General features: G+C 44.8%; 1 protein-coding gene across 4 annotated transcripts; it reads right to left on the bottom strand.

Annotated features, from left to right (window-relative positions):
• Window positions 1-534: 534 nt before the first annotated feature.
• On the bottom strand, window positions 535-25,816 carry Zmat3 (zinc finger matrin-type 3). Of its 4 annotated transcripts, none has more exons than XM_029475525.2 (6): window positions 25,331-25,816; window positions 20,746-21,072; window positions 5,404-5,526; window positions 3,588-3,754; window positions 3,370-3,470; window positions 535-1,742 (listed from the first exon to the last, which is right to left on the bottom strand). In XM_029475525.2, exons 2-6 carry the CDS (start codon window positions 21,013-21,015, stop codon window positions 1,528-1,530), a joined length of 876 nt encoding a protein of 291 aa, XP_029331385.1. In that variant the 5' UTR covers window positions 21,016-21,072; window positions 25,331-25,816; the 3' UTR covers window positions 535-1,527. The 4 variants fall into 4 exon arrangements, with proteins under 4 accessions (XP_029331385.1, XP_029331386.1, XP_029331384.1 ...); XM_029475526.2 differs by lacking the exon at window positions 25,331-25,816 and adding an exon at window positions 25,153-25,314; XM_029475524.2 differs by having other exon boundaries at window positions 537-1,742; window positions 25,491-25,813.
• Between the last annotated feature and the right edge of the window lie 95 nt (window positions 25,817-25,911).

The raw sequence follows: 25,911 nt of genomic DNA, 5'->3' as shown, positions 1-25,911 counted from the left end.
CCTCTCCATCTGCCCGGAGCATTCTCAGGTGACTGAGTAATGAAATATGTATTTGTTATAGTGCAAAATCCTGCTTGCCCTAAGCACGCTTGCTTCCCTAAGGAGCACGGGCATGCTGGCCTTACACATGTGAAGGAAAAGGGACAAAGGACACACAGTGAACACAAGTTCACATAACACTCCATCAGTCTGTCTAGACATACACTATGGCTTTTTATTTAAAAAATAAGAATCCCATTATAATCATTAGACACCAAAGTCATCTGTGTGTTCAGTCTCTTCAAGGAGGCCAAGGAGAAGATGCAATGGTGGTGTTTTGCTATTAGAAATGATACTGAGACTTGATCAGCTTTTAAAAGAAGAAAAGAAGGAAGGAAGGAAGGAAGGAAGGAAGGAAGGAAGGAAGGAGGGAGGGAGGGAGGGAGGGAGGGAGGGAGGGAGGGAGGGAGGGAGGGAGGGAGGGAGGAAAGAAAGAGAGAGAGAGAGAGAGAGAAAGAAAGAAAGAAAGAAAGAAAGAAAGAAAGAAAGAAAGAAAGAAAGAAAGAAAGAAAGAAAGAAAGAAAGAAAGAAAGAAAAAGAAAGGACAGACGGACGGACGGACAGGGGTATTTTCCAGGCATGCCCATTACCTGTCAGGGCAGTGTCAGGATACAATCGTCAAAAGCCACAAAATGACTATCTCATGAGGTCACATAATCATCAGTGAAAATAGAATTCCAAATTGAAATCTCAAACACATCCTCAAATCATCTGAAAATATATTTTCTAAAAGAATATCCATCTTCAACTCATTAGACAGTCATATCTGGGTCTCCAAAACTGCCAGCACAGCCATGAGGATGGGGTGAGCGAGCAGAGAAGCTGATCTAAGCAGGGAAAGTGACGGACGAGAATTACATGTGTGCGGTTCACAACTGGAGATGAAGTCACATGTTCAGAAGAACACAGTATTCTGGACGTATATGAATTCAAGGAAACCTATGTGTTAATTACGGAGGGGGGCGGGGGGGGGGAATATGCCACAGGGAACCAGGAGCTGCTGGGAGACCCAGGCTCACACCCTAACAGCACATCTTGTGACACCACACTGTGGTGGTAATGGTTCCCAGGAGCATCAGGAAACGGGAATCTCTGTTTACCTGTTTTCTCTATAATTGGAAGTAAGAACTCAAGTCAATTCCTCTAATGTGCGTAAACCTAAAACCGCAAAAGTAGATGCCATTTTTAAATAATCGTAGCTCTAAATAGTCAGGCTACTGCTGCTTAACCAGAACTTGGCCAAGATAAGAAGTTACACCTGATGGGGCAGGAAGCTCGCTGTGAGTTGTTCGACACAGTTGGCCCAAAAGAGCATCCTGGTGACCTAAGAAACGCACCTCCCTCCCCGACCCCGACTCTGGCTCTGGCACCGCTGCAGGTTACTCGCACTAAGCAGAGAAATGAGGAATGTACGCATGGAGGACCACAAAGCAAGGCAGGTCGACAGAAGGCAAACAGGCAGGACAGGCTTCTCTGTGAGGATGGCCATCACTGAACGTAACCCAGGTTCTCCATCTCGCTCCTGTACCGCTGCTCGGACACCTTGCTTTTGTGCTGCTTGCTCTCTAGATGCTGCCGGAACTCCAGCTCTTCGCCAGCCCCAACGTTACACATCGAGCAGTAAAACTGGCCACTTGGAGTCACGCACATGGCGAGATCTCGCGGGATCCTCTGCCGGGAGCGAGCATTGAAATAAGGGCCTGCTGACACAAGAGACAGAAGTGAGGTAGTCAAGGTAGAAGGCGGGGCTTCTCCGGCACCCACAAAAAAGCATTGCGGCTTGGGCTTGAAACCACAGTGCAGAAGGCAGAGACAGGAGGGTCCTGGGGACAGAGTAGCCAGCTAGCCTAGTCAATGCGTGAGCTGTAGGTTCCGTGAGCGACACTGTCTTGAAATATAAGGTGGAGAGCAATAGAGAAAGCTACCCCAAAATTAAACCTCTAGCCTTTACACGCTCAACACACACACACACACAGATCCTCAGAATGTCCATTTAGAAAAAAACACTCCACCAGTCTTCACTGTAATCGATAATTCTAAATTCAAAATCAGACTCTTAACTGAAGAGTTTAAATGAAGGAGAGGTGAATGGATTTTTTTTTTTAATTACATGTACATAGAAGTTCAACCTACACACATAAAATGATTTTCCAACAAGTGCCAGGGCATTGACTACAGATCTAAGCCTGTACTCAAGTTCTAAATGCTCATGACTCTTAAAAATAAATGTTTAAAGACTGTAGCCAAGCATGGTGGCTTGTGCCTATAACTCAGCACCTGGGAGCCTAAGGCAAAGGATTGTGACAAATTTGAAGCCAGTGTGAGGGACAGAATAAAGCCCATGGCTCCAGCCCAGTCTCTGTATTTGGATTACTCAGAGAGCCTAATCTGTGCCATTCCCGTCCTAAAATGTATTTTCCTTGACATTAACACAGCTAGGGGGATGTTCCTTCATCTCATCTGGCTTTTTAAATCCAGCCTGACCATCTTTGTCCTTTGGTTAACTTTGATCATAACTAATAATACATTGAGATAATATTCGTCATACAAAAGGTTTTACTGACTTTCTGTATTTTGTTATTTAGCTGTCTCTTGTTATTCGGTGAACTCTGTTTTTGCTTTCCTGCTCATAAAAACAGCCCCTTCGGGCACACATAGCATTGGAGGCTGTGGTAGCCAGGAGTAGAATAAGCAGAGAACACTTCCATAAACACACGGCTCTCTGCTGAATGCACACATCACAAGAATTCCCTAGATAACTCTCACTCATTACCTGTATAAAGACCACACTGAACATGGTGTGACTTAAAAATCAGGAAGCATGAGTGAGCATGCGTGCTTGAACGTGTCCAGTTTCTTCCTTAATAACTCTCTACTTATATTTTGAGACTCTCAGAGTCTGAGGCTTGCTGATTCAGCTAGGCTGTTAGGCCAGTGAGCTCCAGGGACCTTCCATCTCCACCTGAGATAAGCGGTGTGAATTGCCGTGCCTGGCTTTTTCCACTTGAGATTGGAATCAAACTCAGGTCTTCACGCGTGTATGCCTGCACCATCTTCCCAACCCCTAAGAGGCCCATTTTCTAATGAGCTTTACATATTTCATCGGATAACTATTTTTTTAAAAAGGACTTATAAGAGACTCTAAAACACTAAAACCAAAATAGTATACTTAGTAGGAAATAAAGAATACCAGAAATAAACAGCAGCCTGATCAGCCAGAAGAGCAACTTAGGAAAACACCCACTACCTAATTCCCGGGGCCCACCTACTGCTATCTTTTGCAGACGCCAGACGCGTGTATGCTTTGTACACCCAGGACACACAGGCTACCTGAATTGCTCTGGACTGGATACATATTCCTCCTGGTGGCCACCATCTTAAATTCACTCCCTTCTTTCCGAGTCCGCCGTTGCCCTGCCTCTGCGGAGTCCCTGGTGAAAGGAATTTGAAATGAGTGAGCCAGTCGAACAAGGCTCCCTTTCAGCTTCTCCTCTGCCACAGTCTCTCTCACATAACAGTCTGTCCTCAGAGGCAATGGCAATACCTACGAGAATGAGTGACTCTGAGCTTCGGCCAGACGGAGTCTCTTGGCATGGTTCTTCCCCTGGTAGTGCGCCTGTGCCACGGCAGGGGAGCTGAAGGAGGCATCGCACAGCTTACAGTAGTCATTCTCTGTAGCCAGGATCACCCTGCCCCCTGGCTTGCAGGAGCCCACCTGCCAGCAAAGACACAGAAGAGCAGTTACACCTTCCTCTCCTCCAAGATCCCTCAGAGCCTTGAGACCTAACCATAGCCTAGGGCATGGCCACAGACACTGAATCTTATTAGAAAGTAAATCCCCGGAAAGAGAGACTGGGAGACCCTTTGTCCCATTTTGGATTACAATTTCCTATGAACCAAAGCACTAACTAGTATCCATTGAGAAAATGGGTTTAAAGTGTGGACATTTAGGGTAGGAAACAAGTCAATAGGTAAGGCTAAAATCTTCTTGCCAGGGAAGGCTACTCAAAATCCACCAATAAACAATGAGCACCTACTGTGTACTGAGCAACCTACCTAGCCTCAAAGCCACAAAGTTTTGAAAGTTCCAGTCCCACAACCTCTCCAAACCACCCGTGTATACATAACCAGGGACAACACCTCACTAAACCAGGAAAACAATCACAAGATACTAAACTGCACTGGACTAGCAAAAGCTACAAAGTAAACTCTGGGTAGAAGAAAGGTTAAGATTTGTGGAAACCATACCTTATCTAGAACAATTGGGCAGGGGGGGGGGAGGGACTAGCATTTTCTGACCTAGAAGAGAAGATTCTCCAGAGACAGCATGGTATCTTCATATTTCAGAGTTTGTGCTAAACAAAATAGTCTGTGCTATTGTCCCAAGAGGAAAGGGACGGCCACCTGACTCTCTACAGCATCCCTAAGAAACTCGTAATGTAAAAACCACTCGGCTGAAGACTTCTGCTGCCACTTCTAATGTATCTCTTTCTCCCATAAATTGAGGAGACTCAGCAGGGTACCTAATTGAAGGAGGAAAACACTCCAGAAGGTAACGTTATATCTTGGTGGTTGGGAACATCAGGCATACATGAAACAAAATTTTGCTTTGCAACATTTTTAAAGATGCAACCCATAGAAAGTTACTTAGCTTTCCCAGGCTTCTAATAAAGCCCCCCATAAGGCTCATGCTGCCAGTCCATGGACAAAGCTTTGAATAATAAGGCCAACACTTCCAAGTAATAGCAAATACTAAATGAGGCCAGGATCCAAGACTAGGATGAAGCCAATTATAAAATCTATTAAATCTAGTGTGTGGGATTTAAGACAGTATCAAAGCAATCAAGATAAATAATATTTTAATAGAATTTTTTTGATTTATTTTACATTATACATGTGAATTTTTTTGTCTACATGTATGTATGCACAACATGTGGACCTGGGACCCTCAGAAATCAGAAGAACTAACTCCCCTAGAACTGGAGTTACAGATGATTGTGAGCCACCTTGTGGGTGCTTGGAACAAAACCCAGGTCTCACAAGAGCAGTAATTGAGCTTAACCACTGAGCCATTTCTCCAGTCCTTAAATGTTTTGTTGTTGTTGTTGTTGTTGTTTTTCAGAGCAAAATGTAGACATTACATAGCCATTTAACCTAAATCTGAAGGCACAGAACAATGGACCTAACAATACTGTTCCATCATCCCACACATCACTGCCAAGTCCAATGAGAGATCCCAAGGCTCAAAACTTTTGGCAGACACAGCTACAGTAGTTAGGAGGACCAAGAAGCTTTCAGGGCGTGGCCCAGCCAGGCCACCATACTCATGACCACGTGTATGTGACAGCCTCTGCACTGCCTCACCTGCGGAGGGACAGGAACGAGGGGTGTGGCTACAGGCTCTGCCACCACGCTGCTCACCCTGGCTGGAGGAGGACAGCTGTTAGCTGCGTAATAATTTCGTAGTTTCTTGCCATGGTTTTTACCCTAGAGGTAAACACAAAGCAGGCAATCACAAAGAGGACACTTTGTCACATGGTGATCGTCGACGCACCCACCCAGCAGCACAAAGGACAACAGACCACTGGGCAGTTCTGGCTCCATCTGAAAGAACAAGAGTCCATGCTTGCTCTGTGTCCTGTTGCTGTTGTCAACGGCATGACCAAAAGCAACTTGGTAGGGGGAAAGGTTTAGTTTAGCTTACACTTCCAGGTCACTAAGTCGGAGCACAAACTTATGCAGGGCCAGACAGAACTCAAGTAGAGGCGGTGGATGAGCACTGCTTCCCAGCTCACCCACTGGCTCACTCTCAGCTGGCTTTCTTCAACAGCCCAGACCCACCCTAGGTAAAGATGGTGATGCCTGTTGTGGCCCAGACCCTCTGACATCAACTATTAATCAAGACAACCTCTCATACACATGGCCAAGACCAACTCGATTGAAGAGATCATTCAAATGAGGTTCCCTCTTCCTGAGAGGTTGTGTCAAACTGACAGTAAGAAATCTACCGTTTGGTTCTAAGAGAACCACTGTATTTATCTGGAGAAGGTCACAGAATGCAGCCAAAAGATATTAATTTCCTCTAAGTTTCTAGAGAAGGCTCACACCTCCCAGTGCTGTGTCCTGCCTAAAGCTTAGCACCATTCACACCACTGCTTCAGTGGGCATCTTGAGATGCTCTGATCTAACTGGCTTCTGAATCGAGTAATGAGACAGCTAATCCAATCACTTTTACAAAAGCAGCCCTTACACAGGGGCACTTCATACCGAGGTCAATGTGCACGAGCCTCAGTTCACTCACTGCTCACAAATCCTGTAACAAGCTGCTGATATCGCCCATGCCTCACAGCGGAGGAACTGCTGTGGGAGTGGGCACACACCTTCAGAAGGGAACATTAGCAGAGCCATGACTTTAGACCTTCAGAGAAGCCCTTATCACACATCTTGGTGGCTTGTGGCAACACTATGAACTTCTCCCAAGTCAGAGTGGCCTTTCTCACCAAGTTTTAAGTTATAAATCACAGAAGTATATTCCTTAAGCTAATAAATAAATGCAAACTGGTGGGAAGAATCAGAAGCATTCTGACGGGACTGCAGAGATGACCCAGAAATTAAAAGAGCTTCCCACTGCTATAGAGGACTTGGGTTCAGTTCCCAGCACCCACATTAGGCAGCTCATAGGCACCTGTAATTGCAATCCTAGATCGATGCCTTCTTTCAGCCTCCGTACACTCCAAAATAAAATTACTCTGAATGTGGGTAAAACAGTTCATTGCTTTTAAACCATGTTGTAAAAGTTAAGCCTTCATACCAACACTATCAGCTAACTCCTAGGAGTGAACTAAGGAGCAACAGATGGCCTAAAGACAGCTAAGTTCCATCCCCTGCCATCCAAATGTTCCAGCCATACCATTTCCATGGGATTACCAGAGAGTCAAGCTTCTGGTCCCCTCTATGATCTTACGCGAACTCTAAGCAATACAACACCATGAACCCTCCCTCAGTCCTTCTCAGCATGTTCTGCCTTCCGTGGCTCCCTCTTATCTCCTCCCACCTCTCTTCTTCTGTCAGACCTTAAGCTCTATGGTGCCCACGGCCCAGCCTTGGACTTCTCTATCTGTGCTGCAACTCTAGTTCACTTTACCTGGCTTCTTATAGACAATGAATAAATGTGTGGCAGATGGTTGTGATTGTATATACCTTTTATCCCACCCAGCACTGAAGAGGTAAGAGTCAGGTGGATCTCTATGAGTTCAAGGCCAGCCTAGTCTCCAGAGTGAGTTCCAAGCCAGCCAAGGCTATATAGTGAGGGTCTATACCAAATAAGCAAACAAAGACATGGTGGTACACACCTGTAGTTCCAGCTAGCTGAGAGGCTGGGGAAGGAGGGTCACACAAGTTCAAGGCCTGCCTGGGTGACAAAGTCTCAGAACATACTATAAGAATACAGTATATGAATGGAGTGCTGTGAGAATTCTGAATGCTTGTGAGAAAACTCAAAAAAAAAAAAAAAAAAAGCCACAGTCTTGTGACCTTGGTGTCTTTGAAACACACCACTATTCTTACAATGTGCTTCCAAGACCCTCCCAGGGTCTTGTACCATGTACCAGACAGGAGTGGGTTTACTTCAGCTGTTGTTATTCGTATGCCTCAGCCGAAAACCACGCTTCACCACACTGGGCTTGTCCCTGTGCTTGTACACTTTACTCCGGTGACTCTTAACACTCAGAGCATAAACTGTCTGATACTCTGAATAAAGTTGGCTACTGCATGGGACTGCAGTCCACCTCATCCTCAGGTCCCACTGTCCCAGGTTCACGACGCCACCAAGAGCAGTAATAAACACAGGACTATCTCAAAATTAAGAACTGAGAAGGGGTGAGGGGCACAGCTCAGCGACTGAACACATGCCTCGCATGAGCGAAGCCCTGGTCCCGTGCCCAGAACCACCCCTTCCCACGCTCTTTGGCAAGCCCCACTGTAATTAATAGTCACTGCGGATGAGAAACATCACTAACTAAGCAAAAGTGCGATGAGAAATAAAAACACAATGTGGTCTCAAAATATCTGTCCATATGATCCTTACTCAACAGGGAAACGGCATCTTTTCCAAGGAGATCCTTGTAGGCACCACCTTAACTGAGAGATAATTAGTGCCATGGAAGCACTTGACTCATTCAGCTCAAAGGACACAACATCGTGTCTGTGGTACTCTTGCCCAAACTCAATTAAGCCAGGCAAAATCTGCAACACTCAACAAAACCATTCTTCAAAAACCGGTAAGACCATTAAAGAAGACAAAGATGCAGAAGAGGAGGAAGAGAAGGTGGTGGAGGAATGGCCTGCCTAAGTTAAAGAAAACATTAAAATTGCATGTAGATTTTAGTTTTGGACTAGTCACCAGAGGCAAAAGGGGCTCTGGGTAGACAGTGGTGAAATGACAACAGTTTCCAAAGGATAGAGAGTGCACAGTTTCCATCCGGTGCTTTGGTGTGCTTGGGGTGGGTTTATTGTTACATCCGTTTTTTTAAAGCAGAATCTAGGCAGCTCAGGCTGGCTTAGAATTCACGACGAAGGCAAGTGGAACACCTGACCATCCTACCATCCTCCCACCACCTCCCAAGTCTTGTCTACATGCCAAACACGCAGCTCAGGATCTGGGTCTGAGTGCTGATAATTGTACTTCTACGTAGTCCATCCATACTTGGGAAACTGGATGAAGCTCAAGTCTGTAAGTCTAAGACAAGAAGCAGTAGTAAAGTTTTTCAAACCCTTAAGAAAGTGCCATAGGTTTGGAGAGATGGCTCAGTGGTTAAGAGCACCGACAGCTCTTCCGAAGGTCCTGAGTTCAAATCCCAGCAACCACATGGTGGCTCACAACCATCCGTAATGAGATCTGACACCCTCTTCTGATGCATCTGAAGACAGTGACAGTGTACTTACATATAATAATAAAGAAAAAGAAAAAGAAGAAGAAAGAAAGTGCCATAACAGGAAACAGTCATCCACTTGCAGAATTCGTGACACCATGCCACCCCACTTCACCCAGGGACCATTCTCAGTGGCCAAAGCAACATCAGGCACAAGGAACTGTTTGGACTACCTGATACGTGTTGATATGTGTCAAAAATCACTGTTCTCAAAGGCAAAAACAGGTTGTATTTCTAATACTGCATACCAGGCAAGCATAAGACTACCAAGTAAATACTCAGGTTCATGACTTCACATTCTTACTTGACTTCCCATTTTAAATGGATGCTCTGAAAGGAGTAAGAAATCAAGAATCCTGCTGCTTAGAGAACAGCTATGGAATTAAAAAAGAAGGAAAAAAGTGGTGACACACACTTTTAATCTCAGCACTCAGGAGGCAGAGGCAGACTGATCTCTAAGGCAGAAGGCCAGGATGCTCTATAGAGTGAGTTCTAGGATAACTAAGGCTATATAAGGACTGAGACTGTGTCTCAAAAAACAAAAATAAATAGTTAAATGAAATCCAATAGTATTTCAAATCAAAGCTACTTCTAAAATTAAATCTAAGTGAACTAATAATTAGAAGGGAGGAGACAGAAGCCCACCCTCCCCTCACCCCTTGGAATGAGCAATGTGGAGGCCACTCTCGCCCCTCAGGACAGGCAGTGCAGAACCTACTCTCGCTCCTTTGGGACAGGTAGGGCAGAAGCCACTCTCACCCCTTGGTTTCACTTCTGGAGTCACACTGTATAACACAGAAAACTCCAGAAATAAAGATTCACACATTTTGGCCAGGCATGTGGTGCATGCCTTTAATCCAGGCACTCAGGAGGCAGAGGCAGAAGTAGGTGGATCTCTGAGAGTTCAAGGCCAGCCAGGACTTATTATAATCAAGTTCCAGGACAGATAGGGTTGTTACAGGGAAACCCTGCCTTAAAAACAAACAAGGCAAGAAAAGAAAAAAAAAGATTCATGATTCACACATTTTAAAAACACTTGTAATTCATCTGCCTGGATATGACCCATCCTTTCTTCTGGTATACCCATGCTCAACCTGCTACCACCTCAGTCATTAGTCACCACCAGGAGATGGATGCTGTTGTATGACAACACCTGTGTGCCAGGAACCACCATTTTCTGTAAAGATGGTGCCATGGTGTAAGTGCTACAATGCTGGCATTCATACATGACCCAGAGAAAATGGTAAGCACTCCCTTGAAGTAAAAAGGTAAAAGTTCCCAGCTTAATAAAGAAAGGGAAAATAATACAGAGGTGACTCGTGTCTATGCTGAGGACAGATTTATCCATGAACTGTGAAGGATAGAAAGTCCATGCTGGGCTGTGGCCACCCTCAGAACACACACGTTACAGCCATGTGCACACGTGCTCGGTTCAACTTGTGAATGCATGGGTGGGAAAGCACAACACCTACAGGAGTGGTACCCTCCAGAGTGTCAGGCAACCTCCGGAGGAAGGTCACAAAATGACAGGCAGTCCCGGGGATAAGACGAAATTACTATGTAAAAGTACCAGTCAAAGATCCAAAATCATGTCTATCATTACATCACTATATTTCAATAAACTGTGCAGGAGCAAAAAGGAAATTAGTCAAGGGATAGGGATTGTAAGGTTTCCAGATATGGGAGTGGGGGAGGCACAGAGGATATTATTTAAAAAAAAAAATTTAACCGTCTCCAGAGCTTAGATAATGGATGAAAACAGAAAGTTTTCTACTATGTGCTGACCAGAACAAATTTTAAAGACCCAGAGCCAGACACATCCATCAGTATGAAATTTCAGACTCAAAGAATAAACGAGGAGCCTAAAACCTTACAGGGAAGGAAATAGAGGGAGAGACAATTAAAGCAGGTTGCCTACAAAGAGAAAAAAAAGCCCAGAGGAAGGTTTCTCTTCCACATTAGGTGAGTCTAGACAATGGGGAACAGTAAATACTACCTAGAGCTACGCTTCTAGTACAGCACAATGCAGACACATTCTTGAAATGTAAGGGACAAGAAATGTTTACTTCCTGTTACTTCTTCATATTATTTAAAAGTGAGGTTTGCTGGTGTCTTAGGTAGGGTTCCTACTACTGTGATAAAACACCAAGAGCAAAACCGACTAAAGAAGGGAGCGTTTACTTCAACTCACAGCTTATAGTCCATGACTACAGAAGCTAGCAGAAGAGCAGCCAAGCTGTGGAGGGATGCTGTGTGTGTAGCTGAGCTGCGGAGGGATGTTGTGTGCTGGCTCAGCCCGCTTTCTTATACCATCCAAGACCAGCTGCCTAGTGGTGGCACTGTACACAGTGGGCTGAGTCCCTGAACATCAATCAATCGAGAAAATGCCCTCCTCCTATGAGTTCTCCGTTCCACAGCTTGCTCACAGGTATTTTCTCAATTGAGCCCCCTTTCCCAAATGAGTCTGGCTTGTGTTGAGACAACACAAAGTAACCAGCAGTTAGAATACACAATTACATTTGTTCTCTCTTCCTTGGGGTCCTGTGACCAAGCTACATTCTGAGGAAACATCAAAGGGGGTTGGAGGGAGGACAAGGAAAAAGATAACAATGTTTAGAAAATAGTCACCCAAGGAATAGTGAACAGAAGTACAAAGTTGCAAATGTAAAACGAGCCAGAGGTCATACAGGGGGAAATGGGGTAAGAAAGAGAGACCTAAGGTACAAAGGGGCATTTCATGTGATGATGTATGTGGGTAGAAGTCTGTGGAGGAGGGTGGTGCTATAATAAAAATGATGTAAGAGAAGATAGAGAAAGCACCCAACGAGCTAAAGGGGTCTGCAACCCTATAGGTGGAACAACAATATGAACTAACCAGTACCCCCAGATCTGGTATCTCCAGCTGCTTATGTAGCAGAAGATAGCCTAGTTGGCCATCACTGGGAAGAGAGGCCCCTTGGTATTGCAAACTTTATATGCCCCAATACAGGGGAATGCCAGGGCCAAGAAGCGGGAGTAGGTATGTAGGGGAGCAGGGCAGAGGGAGGGTATAGGGAACTTTCAGGATAGCATTTGAAATGTATATAAAGAAAATATCTAATAAAACATAAATTTTAAAAAAAGAGAGAGAGAAAGGACGAGAAAAGCAACTGAAATTCCAGGAAGAAAAGGCTACACAAGGAGTCCTGGTCCAATGTGAAAAACTAACACAGGAGTCAGTGGGCTTCATGCATGCAATGCATTATGAATGCATTATTCATAACGATTATGAATAACAAAGAGACAGACTGAAGAGGTAATATGGGGAGGAAAGATGGTAATGGGTTTCTTTAGGGCATATGAGTCTTCCTCCTGTTCTCGGAAACCCAGTAGAAAGTCAAGAAAAAGCAGCACAATTTCAAGTTTACAATCCACGTATGGATCACAATAAAGAAGACTTGATTCTGAGCAACTGTAATGTTCTCTGTGTGAACAACCCAAGAACCTGGGATCACAACCCCGGTGTACACAGAAGGAAACAACTGTTGCGCTGGACACTGTTTCTCTCCTCCTGAGGACCCGAAAGCCCGATGGCAATCTTCAACAACTGGAAGCAATAGAGTGTGGAACTGTAAAACCATAGCAAATCCAAGCTGAGAGCCAGAAAGAAGACTGGAGAAGAAAAGACACAGCGCATGGGAATGCCAGCAAGCATCTGCTGTATCACCATGAGTTCTCTGTTCCACAGACATTACTTGGAGTGACAAGATACTTTCTTAAGTTGTTTAAGAGGGAAAATGCTACCAGTATCAAATGTCACCAAGATGGCAAGAGAGACACAGCTAGATTTGGCCTACCAGGTCAATGGTGACCCCAAGAGGACCAGAGAACATGGTGGAAAAGGGGGGACAGAAAGGACTTGACAGCACAGAATGGGAGGTGCTGGGCCTCAGAGGTTCCACCTCTAGCTGAGGAGCTACTGGCGGCTGATAACTTCTGGGGGAGGGGAACTCACTTTTCCTCAAAGGTGTCAAGTGCCAGTGGATGCAATGGATGGCCCATACTCATACATAGAATCAGACCCATTTTTTAATGAGAGTAGTGGCTCATAGAAAAAAAAGAGGGGGGGAAGCTGGAAGAGAAAATGGGAGGTAAATATGATCAAAATACACTGTATACAGTTGGGAAATTCTCAAAGAATAAAGGAAATAGTATGTCTTTAAAATAATGAGCAGGTTGTGGTGGTGTACACCTTCAATGTCATCACTTGAAAGGCAGAGGAAGGAGAACCTCTGTGAGTTTGAAGCCAGCCTGGTCTACATAATGAGTTCCAAGAAAGCCAGAACTACAAAGTGGGACCCTGCCTCAAAATAAATAAACAAACACAATGGTGAGAAAGAAAAAAGAAGACATGAAGGTGGGTAAGGAACATGTTGAGAAAGGGCCATATGGGAGCTGAAGGAGAAATTTGGGGTCAATGTGATCAAGGTACAAGGTAGATGTATGACATTTTTGAAGAATAATTTTTCTTTAAAGAAAAAAGTAAAGAGAAGATTAGTGTTGGTGTTTTAATATATTCAGAAGACGCCTGAGCCTGTGACTTTGTTTTGTTTGTGTTTGCTTTTGGGTGTTTTGGTTTTGTTTTTATTTTTCTATAATCTGAATATTAAACAACGGAGACAATTGGTAAAACCCAGAGTAGAGGATGGGTAGTCCAACTGGTCCAGAGCAAGGATATCTGTCTGAAGGGGGCGATGAGAAGCAGGTGGACTCAGCTGGAGAGGCAGAAGGCTGCCAAGACCCAGCTAGTGACTGGATAAGGTGAGGTGCTGTCCCATGCCAGGGTCAAAGCAAGGCTTGGATGTGCTTACAGCCAACAGAATGAGAGAACCAGCAAGGGTTCCTCCTCGGGTAAATGGACCAAGCTCACAGACTTGTGGTTTAATAAAAATTACATTTATACCTGAGAATCATGCTCTAAGACCTCTATTGGTTGAATTAGGAAGTAGGACCTATGGTAGTCTTATAATTCAGCTGCTAGGGAGGCTGAGGCAGAACACCTGTGAGGTCAAGACCAGGTGGGCAACTTGGTGAACCTTGTCTCAAAAATCAAAGGTTTAAAAGGCTGGGGATGTAGCTCAGTAGTAAAGTACTTGTCCAGCATAGGGCACTAGGTCTAATCCCAGACTGCTCTAGAAAACAGATAAGCTGGTGTCTAGATGTTGGGTAGCATCTTTGGAGATGAAATGTCCTCACACAAGGTCCTAGGCACTATCACAGCAGCTATCACAGTGAGATGGCTGCATTCCTTCACTTAGTATAGCTTTCTAATGCAACAAGATGATGTGGTTTTGTGTATTTGTACAGGTTGGGTTTTGTCAACTTGACACATCCTAGACATATCTGAGAAGAGAGAATCTTACTATAACAAAGCCTCTTTAAAATGAACCTTTAGGGCTGGTGAGATGACTCAGCGAGTAAGAACACTGATTGCTCTTCCGAAGGTCCTGAGTTCAAATCCCAGCAACCACATGGTGGCTCACAACCACCCATAATGAGACCTGACACCCTCTTCTGGTGTGTCTGAAGCCAGCTATAGTGTACCAGAGCACAAATACACATACCATAATAAAATTAAATTTTAATAAAAAAATAAGATGAGATTAGAAATACTGACATCCATGCAAACCTGGACGGGTGATATTAAACTGTGTCTAAATAAGTGGAACACTGTAATGGATAACAAAGTTCAGCAGGCTGAGAAAGAATGGGAAATGAAGACCTTTTATGGTCTAATTATTCCAGGCACAACTCTGAAAATAGCAGAGGGAAGAGAAAACGCTAAGAGAAAGGACTAAGCATAAAAGGAAAGTCACTGCTGTTTAATTTATATAGGAAGATGCAATCACAGTGTGTGTGTGCATTCCTGAGCATGCAGAAGCCAGCCGACACAGAGAATCTTCCTCTACTGTTCTCTACCATATTTTTTGAGATACTGTCTCTTGCTGTAGAGAGAATATCTTGTGCATTGTATGGATGCATCATGTATCAATTAAAAAGCCTATGGTCTATGGCTTAGGCAGGAAATGGAAGGTGGGACATCCAGGAGGTAGAAAGGATTCTGGGATAGAGCCAGGCATGGGAAGATCCTCCCGGGAAGATGTGTGGCGACAGATGCATGGTACCTGAGCATGGGAAACCAGCCATGTGGCAGAATATAGGTTAAAATAATTGAGTTATCTAAGTTGTGGTCTAGTCAGAGAAGAGACTAACTACATAGCCAAGGTATTTGTAAATGTATTTTGAGTCTGAGTCTTATTTTTGGGAGCATGGGGCTGGGAGGAAGAAGCAGGCCAAACATCAACCTCTTACTGAACCTGGAAGTTACTCTTTTGGCTGGACTGGCAGGCCTTGGCATCCTCCTGTCTCTGAATCCTCCACAGCCCCTCTTTTGACCCCCAAGGGCTAGCTGGGATTATATCTGAGAATGACACCCAACTTTTCTGTGGGATAGGAGCTCTGAGCTAGCACAGTACTTTACCCAAGGCACCACCTCCCCAGCCCACACTCTGCTTAGCATGTTAGTATGTTTAGTAGGACTGGAGACCACTGCGTTTAGCATCATAGGTCTAGAACAGCTTGGTTTCTCTCACCAACATGTGACACACATCTGGATACCAAGCACAATCTATGTTTATCATGAACTTTAGAAAAGTGCTTTGTGTAACTAGTTCTTTTTCACATGAATACTCAAATTAGCAGATAAATTTCTAATTTTCAAGGTGGGCACCTAGTAAACTTTATTCATATAGTTTGCTTTGAAAAAACAATGTGGCCTGCAAGAGAGCTCAGCAGATACAAGCACTTGCCAACAAGTCTGATAACCTGAGTTCGACCCCATAGACATACATAAATGTAAACAAATTTCCTGTTACTTTCCTTTCAAAGCCACTCTTCCTCTGGTTGTTTATGCTGATGAGATTCTATCATACTCCTTCATGCCAGGCTCGCACTACATAATCTAAGTATGGAGATAAATTTTAATAAAATGAAGACTTATTTCTGTTCCAAGATTTTGAATTTAAGTTATAACCAAAGCCATAGTTTTAAATCTGAAAAATTAGGTAGACTCATTAAAACCTAAATGACTCGGCTGAGGCTGCTTCACAGCTAAATGACTGGGCTAAAAAGCATAGGGCATAAACCATCTGCGATGGCCACCCATGGCTGAGGAAGACAGACCCCAGTGTGGAACATCAAGAAGTCAGAAGAAACGGAGGTGAGGCTGAGGGGAGTGGTTAAGGAGCAGACTCTACTGTATCCTGAGTACTGGAACGTGATACAGTCAGACTCCAGTTAACAATGGCTGCTTACGACACTGAGCAATATGAAACTCCGCAGTCAACAACAGGAGCTCACTAAAGAGGGTCAGGTAATACAGAGGGTGAACTGTGATCCACATGGGGCCTGTCCACTTCCAAGCACGTGACGGAGATAACTGAGATGTTTGTCCATGATCTCACCCTGAAATAACAATTGCAAAGCAGGTTTTTCATCTTGCAACAAAGCTTTACATCTGTAGCCTCCTTTCCTCACAAACCATTGGCTTTACCAGTCTGCACTCACTGCCGGGGTATGTCCCTAGTGCTAGCAAGTCCTGGCTCCCTGTGTCACCCTGGCCCTAATAGCTTTCTTTTATTAGCACTCAGTTAGGCCTACCCACTCAGGCATCTTTCAGTCTGTCATTTTTCTGATTGATGTGAACAGGGTCTCAAGTACCCCAGGATGTTCAGAAGTTCCTGAATACAATGTAGCGAGAATGCCTTGAATGGTACACTCTACTGCCTCTACCTCCCAAGTACTAAAATCCCAGCGGTCACCATTCCTGGCTCTGGGCTAACATTGCTACAGTTTTCTTCCATGATGGGTCACCTGTTCTTCTTGGTTCCACATGATCATGCTCTGATTACTCTTCCATACACTCTCATGCTGACGATGTCTCTTATAGAGATCCAAATCTCAGACGCTGGAGAGATGGTTCCGTCAGTAAAGCAACCAACCAGACCCCCCAGAGCTCCCAGAGACTAAGCCACCAACCAAAAAGTACACATGGGGGGAACCCATGGCTCCAGTCGCATATGTAGCAGAGGACGGCATTGTCTGGCATCAATAGGAGGCCCTTGGTCCTGTGAAGGCTCAATTCCCCAGTATAGGCGAATGCCAGGGCAGGGAGGTAGGAGTGAGTGGGTGGAAGAGAAGCAGGGGAAGGGAGAATGGGAGAAGGGGGTTCCAGAAGGGAAACCAGGAAAGGGGATAACATTTGAAATGTAAATACATAAAATATCCAATTTAAAAAAAAAAGAAAGTATGGTAAAGAATGGTTGAAGAAGACATCCAACACTGACCTCTATCCTCCAAATGTAGTCACACACACGTGCACCTGTACACAGGAATGTGTACAAATGCATACACCATGCACACACAATCCAAAGTTCACTTCTTAGGTCTGTTCTCTTCCACTTCCACTACTCCAACAAAGACACACAAACTCCTCTGCCTTGCTTTAAAGGCAGAAAGAAGGTTGGGGGTGGGGGGAGAGAAATGCACCTCAATGATGACCAGTATCACTGGCCTTATTCAAACCTTTGCTTCTAAGCTAAGTTAGAAGCATGCACTGTCACATCCGATCCTAGATTGGTTTTTAATTAGGCTCTGCTTTCTTTTGTGGGGCGGGGTGTATACAGGATCTCACGTAGCCCAGGCTGGCCTCAACCTCCATCAGCAGCAGGAGTTTGCCACGGCCTCCCACTCCCCTGCCCTCCACCCCCCAGTGCTGGCCAGGGGTTTGCATCCTTCGTACCCAGCTGACTCTCATCTCCTCCATTTTTTATACTTATGTTTAGCTATTTGACTTCTGTTCTACAACCAACCGTCCTTCTCCCCCCAATTTTCCCATTTAAAATTTTTGTTACTGGGGAATTTTTCTCACTTTTTTATTTCTGTTTCTGTTTTATTTACCCACTGCGTCATGAAGGAAACAGGAATAATTTACAGATTTACAAATCTTGTTAACTAAAAAGTTTAGAGCAAACACATAAAAATATACAATTTTTTAAAAGGTTGACTTCATTAGTAGTTTAAGCCTAAATCCAATGATTTTCCCATCAAACTAATTGTCTGTCCAGATCCCAAAGTTTCTATCAATATGTAGACACAATATCAATATGAGTCACAAAACTGTACTGGGGAAAAGCAACCCAGGGTACAATATAACCCACACAAACACATTAAAATCAGGCATTGCTCCTGCGAGGTGATGGAAACAAAGGCAGGAGGATCTCTCTTAACACAAGGCCAGCCTGGTCTACAGAGAAAGTTTCAGAACAGCCAGGGCTACACAAAGAAACCCTGTCTCAAAAAAGAAAAAAAAATTTTAAAAAATAAATAAAATAAAAACACACGCTGGGCGTGGTGGCACACGCCTTTAATCCCAGCACTCGGGAGGCAGAGGCAGGCGGATTTCTGAGTTCGAGGCCAGCCTGGTCTACAAAGTGAGTTCCAGGACAGCCAGGGCTACACAGAGAAACCCTGTCTCGAAAAACCAAAAAAAAAAAAAAAAACATAACACATTACCCGATTTTCCCTAAAAGTAGTAACTATGCAAAAGGCAAAAAAGCAGGCTTTTGCCCAAGAATGATCGAAGAGGACTTCAAAGAGCTAAAGATCTTAGCTATCCAACTCATCCTTGATTTTTGCGAAGTGAGTCTTGCACAAAGAATAATAAATACAAAAGCAAGCTACATTCATGTCTAAGATGGCACCGTAACAGATGCCACCGGAACAGGAAGAAAGGAGCCAGTATCTGGCCTATGTCATGGGGGGGTAGCACTCAGGGGAGAAATCCCACGGAAACCTTGATGAACCAAGGCTGTGCTTAGCGCTGCTGCAATGAACTCCACCCTGCTGACAGGTACAAACAAACCTGAACAAGGCAGAGCCACAGACCTTCCTTCCCAGGGAAATACTTCTAATGCAGGACAAACCATTCAATCATCCATCTTTAGGATCAAAGACAAAACTAAGTAAACAAAAACTTTAAAAAGGAGAAAAGTGTGAGGAGCTGGCAAGGTCCTGAGTGAATGTGTATTTCTAACATGAGCATGGGGCTGCATCAGGGACCCAGAGCCCAGGGACTCATGGGAATGGCATGGCCTTCCTAGTCCCCCGAACTTGAGCACTACTCTTAACAGGGTGTACAGAAAGAACCAAGAAATGATGCCCGCAGCCTAAAACTGCTCCCCTGTGGAGTCCCCCTCCCAAAGGTAGCTAACCTGCCTCCTTCTCCTCCGGCTCCTGCTACAGTGCAGAGCTCCCTAGCCACTGCATTCTAATGCATTTCCAGCAGAGATCCCTACCTACCAGGTCCCCACTTTCCTAAATGTTATCTGTCTTTTCCTTCTTTTCTGTCACCTCAGTCAGGTCAATCTGAAACTAGTAAAGGTTATAACAGAAAAGTATAGTTTCAGGCAAGAAGAAATGCTTTATAACTAACAGCTTACTCAAACTGCCACATTCTACTCCCTGGCCCCCATAGGCTTATTCAAACATGTGAGTCTATGGGGGCCATACCTAGCTATAATACAAAATATAATTAGTCCAACTTCAAAAGTCCCAGAGTCTATAACAGTCTCAGCAATGTCATAAGTCCCAAGTTCAAATCTCTTCTGAGATTCATGCAATTTCTTAATTGTAATACCTTTTATAAAATCAAAATTTAAAAAACAGATCACATACTTCCATCATGGTTTGAATATGCTTGGCCCATGGGAAGTGGCACTATTAGGAGCTATGGCCTTGTTATAGGAAGTGTGTCACTGTGGAGGCGGGGCTTTGAGGCCTCCTATATGCTCAAGTCTGGCCACTGTGACACAGTCTCCTCCTGGCTGCCTTTAGACCAAGAATTTGGAATAGAATTCTCATCTCCTCCAGCACCATGTTTTTCTGGATGCTGCCATGCTTCCCGCAATTACAATAATGGTCTACACCTCTGAAACTGTAGGCCAATTACATGTTGTCCTTTATAAGAGTTTCCTCGGTCCTGGTGTCTCTCCACAGCAATGGAAACCCTAACTAAGACAGGATCCAGCATTCTCTTCTGGCTTCTGTGTCTGCCCACGTGCACACACACATGTGTACACACAAAAACCCATAGCTAAAAATAAGATAAAAATTTAAAAACAGACCCTTTCCTAGTTCCCCATTTATTCTTAGGCAATAATATCCTTTCCAACAATCTTTTCCATGATCTGTTCTATATAGAGATAAAAGGCTTTAAATCTTAGTATTCAGTTTATCAGTTCACTCCAAATACTAAAAGAAACTAGGGTATGTTTATGATGAAGGTAGGACTCAGTAATTCAATATCATATTATTCTCTTTATAAAACGTCACCTGTATTTGCCTCAGCTATAATAGGGCACATAGGAAAAGTCTTAAATAAAATAAAGTGTAAGACTCATGTGGTAGGTAGCATTGAACTGACACAAGCTGTACAAACTTTAGAACAATTTTACACTGAATTAATGTAGCACATTACACATTCTCCTCAGAAGTACAAGTAGATCCCACTGTGTGAAACATGGTACTCATTCTCTAGCTCGCCTGAGTTTTCCAGCCACAACTGGCCATAACTTGTGGCCAGATGGTGCCCAAAATGCTCACCCCGCTGACACCATCCAACCAACCGGCACCCAAAATGCTCACCCTGCTGACACCTGCTGTCCTTTCCATCTCTTACCTGATAGTGTGCCTGGGCTTGCTGAGCGGAGTTCAAGGTGACATTGCAGAGTTTGCAGAAGAGGGGCTTACACAGCTCCTCCAGGGCAGAGTCTGGCTCCCCTCTCTTAGCTAAATCCTCTTCCCCCGCCAGAGGCAAGGATGCTTCCTGCCCAAAAGCCTTCTGTGGCGGGAGCTGCAAGGTCCTTGTGGACCTGGCAGCCACTGACATAGGAGGAGAGGTTGAAGGCCGATTAGGTAAAGGAAGCCAGACCTGCTGCAAAAGAATCATCGGGCAGGAAAGCCACAAGCATAATCCCGTGGGTGACAAGGGATGGAGTCTTCAAACCTAAAGCAGCCAGGGAAGAAAATTAAAATGAGAGCTCAGCAACAGGGAAATGACACCAAAGCCACTTTTCTCTCCAAACCCTCCTTGGGGGCTTCTGTCCTTACTCGTAGCCCAGCAGACGTCCCCTGCCTGGTTATCCCCACTAACATAAGGCCTTGCCCTGAGAACAGCTTCGAGATTTGCCTTTATTTTGCTTGGCTCAGTTCCAAACGTCATCCCTCTGGCCATGGGCATCAATTAGCAGCACTGCATCCATGAGCGATTAAGCTAAAAAGTCACATGGCTGGAACTGGACATCTAAGGTCATCCAGACCCCTTCCTCTGGAGTGCCGAAACACTCTTAATGGCAATATTCATAACCCAGACAACAAACAAGCAAGCAAACAAGGGGAAAGCTACCAGGTAAGAAACTCTCCCACCCAAAGGATGTCAACGAGTAGAAGATTATCACCTCTAAGAATTTCCTTTCCTCTTTTCTTTATTTTTTTCCTTTTAGGTATTTTGTTTGTTTATTTTTATTGTGTTTGTGTGTGCTTGGGAGTGTGTGTGTGTGAATGCACATGCTCATACGCCACAGCTCTTCCCACCTTTACACACATGTGTGTACCTAAGAGGCAAAGCAGTATTTTACCCACCAGCAACCTTTTCTCTCGGTTTTTTGTTTGTTTGTTTCATTTTGGTTTGGTTTGGTTTTTGGTTTTTCAAGTCAGGGTTTCTCTGTGTAGCCCTGGCTATCCTGGAACTCACTCTGTAGACCAGGCTGGCCTCGGACTCAGAAATCTGCCTGCCTCTGCCTCCCAAGTGCTGGGATTAAAGGCATTCGGCACCACTGCCCAACAGGTGTTTGTTTGTTTGTTTGTTTGTTTTTAAAGACACGGTCTCACATAGCCAGGATGGCCTCAAATCTGCTATGTTGCTGAAAAAGGCGTTAACTCCTTTTTGTTGTTGTTGTTTTTTGTTTGTTTGTTTGTTGGTTTCTCTTTGTAACACTGGCTGTCCTGGAACTCACTTTGTATACCAGGCTGGCCTCGAACTCAGAAATCCGCCTGCCTCTGCCTCCCGAGTACCGGGATTAAAGGCGTGCGCCACCACCGCCCGTCGAACTCTTTTTTTTTTGAAATGTCCAAAAATATAAACTATTTTCTTATACTTTAAATTCTGTAGAATTGCTAAATAAATAATAAGCATAGGACCTGTGAGACTTATAACATGAAAAATATGTTTGACAACACATGAATTACCCACTTTACCTCTTTATCTTCCTGCCTCAACCTACTAGCTGCTAAAATCACAGTGCTGCACAGCCACACCCAGCCACTAGTCAGGTATTTAAGCATTTCTACCACTTGTTGAAAGGTGGGTGAAATCTAGAAACAGAGCATTAAAATGTAACAGATGTAAATCAATTGATATTTCCAAGCAAGCAACAGTAGCTAAGTAACTGAGCCAGAGGTTCTGGAAGGCAGAGAAGACAGCAACAGCCTATGGGCCTGAGATGGCACAGATGTGCTGTTTGGAAGACAGAGTTTTGTTTTGCTTTTGTTTTTAAGTTGAGTTAGTTATCAATATTTAGAAATCAAAAGTTTCACAGAATCTAGTAATGAAAGGATAATCTGACAACACCACACCCACCTCCTCCACCACGCACAACCAGCTATTTGGTGCCAAGCATACTCCATACCCAGGCCAGCCTCCTCTCGGCCCCCTCAACCCTACTCAGGGCATTGACTTAGTGTGATGACTCTATGTCATCCAGTCTTAGACTATAGCCCTTGCAAAATCAAAATGTAATCTCTATTAGGAGGTAAACTACCTATTCAATAAAGCATCCAGATTGAAAAATATTCAACCAATTAATGGACCACACTACCCTAAGCCCTACCTACAGTGGTTATCAGTTGTCGACTTGACAGGATCTAGAAGTACCTAGAAAAGGAGTCTCAATGAGGAGTGATGCAGGTTAGGTTGGGTGTCAGCATGCCTATGAGGGATTTTCTTAAGTAGGTTGAGGTGGGAAGACCCACCCTAAATGTGGCTAGCACCCCTGTGTGGGTCCTGGACTGCATCAAAAGGAGACAGAACTGAACACCAGCACTGCTCTCTTCTGATTGTGGACCTGATGTGACCAGTTGCTTCAGGCTCATGTTGCCTAGGCTGCCCCACCATGATAGGGGTACCTTGAACTCTAAGACAAACCCTTTCTCCCTTAAGTTGCTTTTGCCAGGATATTTTATCATACCAACAAAAAAGAAACCAAGACTCTCTCTATTCTGTTTTCCTCAGAATAGATCCACTATGTTCCACTCCCTCTATATCTTTATCCCTGATTCCTTCTGCTCCCCGATCAGATAGCATCTTTTAGTTCTGACTACTAAAAAAACACCCCACAGTAAATACCATTCAAATTTCTCAGATTCTAATTATCCAAATTAAAATCTTATTTCAAAGTCTATACTTCCAGTCAGATGGTAGTGACACACACCTTTAATCCTAGCACTTGGGAGGCAGAGGCAGGCTGAACTCTGGCTTCGAAGCTAGCCTGGTCTACACAGTGAGTTCTAGGACAGCCAGGGCTATGTAGAGAGAATATGCCTCGAAAAAAAAAAAAAACAAAAACAAAACCAACAACAACAACGAAGTCTAACATCCATCCTGTTAGGAGTATTGCTTAAGCTCTTTTTTTTTTGGTCAACAGAATGCGGTGTCTTCGGCTACTGAGCTTCCCTGTCTTAAGATGTGTAGGCTAGGACACTAACAGACTTACTAAAATGACTCAAGGAAACTTTAAGAGGGAAAAAAAACACATTTGTAGACACACAGTGGAGAGGAGCCACTGACTGGGAAGTCATTCAGTTAAGAGTGGTTAGTCTTAATATTTAGCAACACTTTTCATTAATCATAATAGCTAGAAAAGGATAATGATCAACTACCCGTATCTCTGGAAACACAAAGAAAAGTGATACAGATTTGATACATTTAAACAATAAGTTTCTCTGAAACAATATTACTTCTCCCAACTAAGACATTCAAAGAGCAAAGATGATTAGGGCTACTGGAGGCAGGGTAATGAAATCATCCGTTTAAATAGATTAACTACTTAGATATAACGGACCATGTCATTGTGACCCTAACTTGTCATCCAGATTCTCTGCTAGATCACAGAGAAAGGACAGGGCAGGATATCAAAACATCTGGATATAGAAAATCAACAATATACATAGAGAACCGAATCAGCCTGCTCCCAAGACATGCCTGGGCTTGTTTCTCACATGCTTACTCCCACCTGATGAAACCCCAGCATGCGTGCCCCCAGGATCATGCAGCAGTCCTGCAGAAGCAAGGCCCTCCTCCCAGCAGAGGCACAAAAAGGCCTTATTCCAAAGCAAAACACTGGCCAGCCAGGGTGGTGTTTACAGTGCAGGTTTACCTATTATTACATTTTATGTTCATAATGTTCAAAGAAAGAATAGAGACCTCAAAAATACTGTTAGATTTAATAATCAACATAAGGCTAAAAAAAAAAAAAGCCCTCCCCCAAAAGTCTATAGGTGACAATCACAACAGGTATTACATTTGGGTAAAAATAAATAAATAAATAAATAAATAACTCTAAAAATAAATAAAACCAAAGCTTCAGTGAATACTCAAGCTGAAATACAGAGACTCAAAAACATGCTCGGATCCGTTCAAACTGCTGCATTAATTTAAGAGACTAATTTAGAAGCTGTTATAAAAATACTTCTCAGATCTCAAAATCCATCCGATTGGACGTGTGCGATGGCAGACACGAAGGATGCACAGCGCTTGATGTCCTAATTTGGAAGGGAGCTCAGAGACACTAAAGAAAATCACAGCTCCACCATGTACCGGTCTGAGGGAAATGAATGACCACAGCACACGTTTCCACGGTTGGGCTGGGGCCTACTCCTCACCGGCTGTACTGCAAACAACAGCCTCCCCTGAGCAGAAACAGACCAGGGGCAAAGAAGAGAATCCAGGAACAGGTTCCTGGCGTCCGGGTAAAGTAGGGAAGGCTACCCCTGGGTATTCCGGAGAAGACAAGACAAGAGAAAACCTTACTCAGAGGTCACCAAAACGTGGCAGGCAGAAAAACAGCCCTGGCAGGCTGTTTTACATCACAGAAGAAAGCTTAGAAGGGGAGGAGGCCTTGGCGACCCAGGCTCAGCATCTAGGACTCAAAACTGCGCCCCTGCAGCATCGCCCCCGCGTGTGCCATTCCCGGGCTGGGCAAGCTCACACGCATTCGGGTCCCGCGAGGATGCCGGCCGGGAGCACCGAGTCGCCGAGGCGGCTGTGCGAATGGCTGCGGGATCGGGATCGGTGGCCCGCTGGACGCCGCGGGCGAGGCTGACACGCGCACACGGACGCAACCGAGCGGACTCGAGGACCGCACTCACCGGAACCGTCAGGCCGCAGCCGCCCCGCCACCCCGCGCGCCGCTGCCCGCTCCAAGACCACTTTCTGCGCTCGCCGCCGCCGACCGGCCGCTCCGCTGCTGGAGGCTGATTGTCAAAAGTCGGTCGGAGCCGAGCCACCGGGAAACAGCTGCAGGAAGTGACTGCGGAACCGGGAGGCGGCGGCACCGGCGGCGGCGGCGGCGGAGGAGGAGGAGGCAGGGCTCCCGGCAGCGCTACTGCGCATGTGCACGGACAAGCGGCTGCTCCCGCAGACCCCGGACGCCGGGCAGGTGCTGGACGGCGACGCGAAAGGGTACCCTACCCTGGCCCTGATGGCTCCTCGGAGCTGCCCCAGCCTACCCTGAAAGCGATGAGGGCAGAAGCTTGGCACAGCCTGGTAGGAGGGCGGAGGTTCTTCTCC

Source organism: Mus caroli, unplaced genomic scaffold, assembly GCF_978045245.1.
Source record: "Mus caroli unplaced genomic scaffold, Mus_caroli_1 scaffold_3, whole genome shotgun sequence".
NCBI lineage: Eukaryota > Metazoa > Chordata > Mammalia > Rodentia > Muridae > Mus > Mus caroli.
This window is presented reverse-complemented; position numbering and strand designations above follow the sequence as displayed.